The sequence below is a fragment of the Elephantulus edwardii genome, unplaced genomic scaffold (assembly GCF_000299155.1).
Source record: "Elephantulus edwardii isolate Elephantulus edwardi_28Jun2011 unplaced genomic scaffold, EleEdw1.0 scaffold00009, whole genome shotgun sequence".
Classification (NCBI taxonomy): Eukaryota; Metazoa; Chordata; class Mammalia; order Macroscelidea; family Macroscelididae; genus Elephantulus; species Elephantulus edwardii.
In genome coordinates this window covers 9,465,051-9,466,773 of record NW_006399759.1, presented here as the reverse complement: position 1 = coordinate 9,466,773, position 1,723 = coordinate 9,465,051, and the positions used below count along the sequence as shown (strand labels likewise).

The window sequence follows — 1,723 nt, the reverse complement described above, 5'->3', positions numbered from 1 at the left end:
CAGGGGCTGAATTGAGAGCATCCAGAAAGCCCAGGCCTGCCATAGGTTGTGGGGGGATGAGCTTCACTTTGATCTCTTTGGTGGCATTGGGAGTGACATTGAGTGGCTTGTATTTCTTCTCTTCAGGAGGGACAGCATCTCCAGGAGCAGCTGCAGAGCTCTGCCGCTTAAGAGGGCTGGACTTCAGGTTGTACTTGTCAGAAACCACCATTGCGTTGGCATTCTTCGTCACAGGAACCAAAGATGGTGTCTCCAGCTCTAGCCCAGTTGAACGAAACTTGGCATGACTGGGCGCTGTGGTTCGAAGAGACCTGGGCTTTTCTTTCTTCTTCTCTGGGGCCTCTTCAGTCCCAGTCTCAGCCTTTACCTCAGTCAAAGGTCGCTCAGGAGGAGTGGTTCGACTCTTTCCCTCTACTTTACGTTTCTTATCTTTTTCGGCAGGCTGAGCACTACTCTGAGAGTAGATGATAGCCACCCAGTCGCTGACTAGGACGGAGGCCAATTTCCGAAGCTCTTCATCCTCACTTGATTTGCTCAGCTGCTTCACCAACTTGGCCGTGCTGTTCTGCTTGAGATGATCCACAGTGAGCGGAAGGTGTTGCAGAGTCAGTAGAATTTGTTGCAAGAGGGGAACATTATTGGTTGTCTTTGAATATGTCAGCCAATTGTTAAGAAGCTTGTAACCACCAACATCAATAAACTTGACTAATATTTCCGGTGAACGGGTCTGCAGGACAATGTTCAAGTAAGTGCACCAACTCACCATCTTTCGTGCTTCCTTCATCAGACTAAAAATCTTGGAAATCCCTTCTACACTCTTGACTTCCCCATCTCGGTTAAGAAAGGTATCCAGGCCTTTGAGCAGCTCTTTGGGATCTATTGGACCCGAACCCATGATTGTGATTTTATCCAATTTTTTTTGCGACATCAGCACCTCGGGCTCAGGGGGTAGGGGATTAAAATTTGGCGGAAAAAAAACACCAACCAGGACCCAAGACTCGATTATTTGAGGGGCCTCAAAAAGTCTCTAAAAAACAAAGGCCAACTCAGTAGTCATTTCCCCCCCAACTCCATTTAGGGAGGGGGGGGTCTTTGAAAAAAATGTGAGTGGATTAAAAAAATTAAAACGCTGGATGAGTTTATTTGGGTGGGTTTGGGAGGGAGGGTGGTTGATTATTTTTTGCAGTTATGTGGTAACGGTCCTTCGGCCACAGATTTCAGTCCCAAGCAGCGTGGGCTGGTGGGGAGGCAAGATGGGGGGGGCAAGATAGGTGGATGGGGGGCTGAAGACACAAGTGGTTGGGCTGGTGGCTGCGGTTTTCCCTTACCCCTGTCTCCGGATCCTTTGAAGGGCTTAGACGTTGCTGCGGCTTGTTTCGGCCTCTCTCAGAGAAGAATCAAACCTCTAAACTAACCCCAGAAGGGCGGCTACCCGCTCGTGTGGAGTCTTTTATACCAGGACGTCGCCCAACGAGCCCAAACATGCTAGTGAAACGCCCTTGTAGTGAGACTTTGTCCTCTCGCAAGACTTTGTGCGCAAGGCGTGAACTCCGATTGGAAGGCTAACTCGCCAGCTGATTGGCTGCTCTTCCATCTCCTTCGCTCCGCCTTTCCCGCTTGCTTGCTGCCCCGTGGCGTAAGCTTTAGCACTTAAAAAAGGTTGGAGTATGCAATGAGGGTTGCAGAGTGGATTATATTTGGGGGTAGGGGGTGGGGTTTGGGG

At 49.9% G+C, this 1,723-nt stretch overlaps 2 protein-coding genes across 2 annotated transcripts in view; both read right to left on the bottom strand.

Annotated features, from left to right (window-relative positions):
• Positions 1-895, bottom strand: part of LOC102868579 (serine/threonine-protein phosphatase 1 regulatory subunit 10-like) — a 2,961-nt gene extending 2,066 nt beyond the window's left edge. Inside the window, exon 1 of the mRNA XM_006880711.1 lies at positions 8-895. Coding sequence (XP_006880773.1) covers positions 8-895 — 888 coding nt within the window. The remainder of the gene's footprint in view (positions 1-7) is intronic.
• A 555-nt stretch (positions 896-1,450) lies between these two features.
• Positions 1,451-1,723, bottom strand: part of LOC102868167 (peptidyl-prolyl cis-trans isomerase A-like) — a 63,243-nt gene continuing 62,970 nt past the window's right edge. Inside the window, exon 3 of the mRNA XM_006880710.1 lies at positions 1,451-1,641. Coding sequence (XP_006880772.1) covers positions 1,451-1,641 — 191 coding nt within the window. The remainder of the gene's footprint in view (positions 1,642-1,723) is intronic.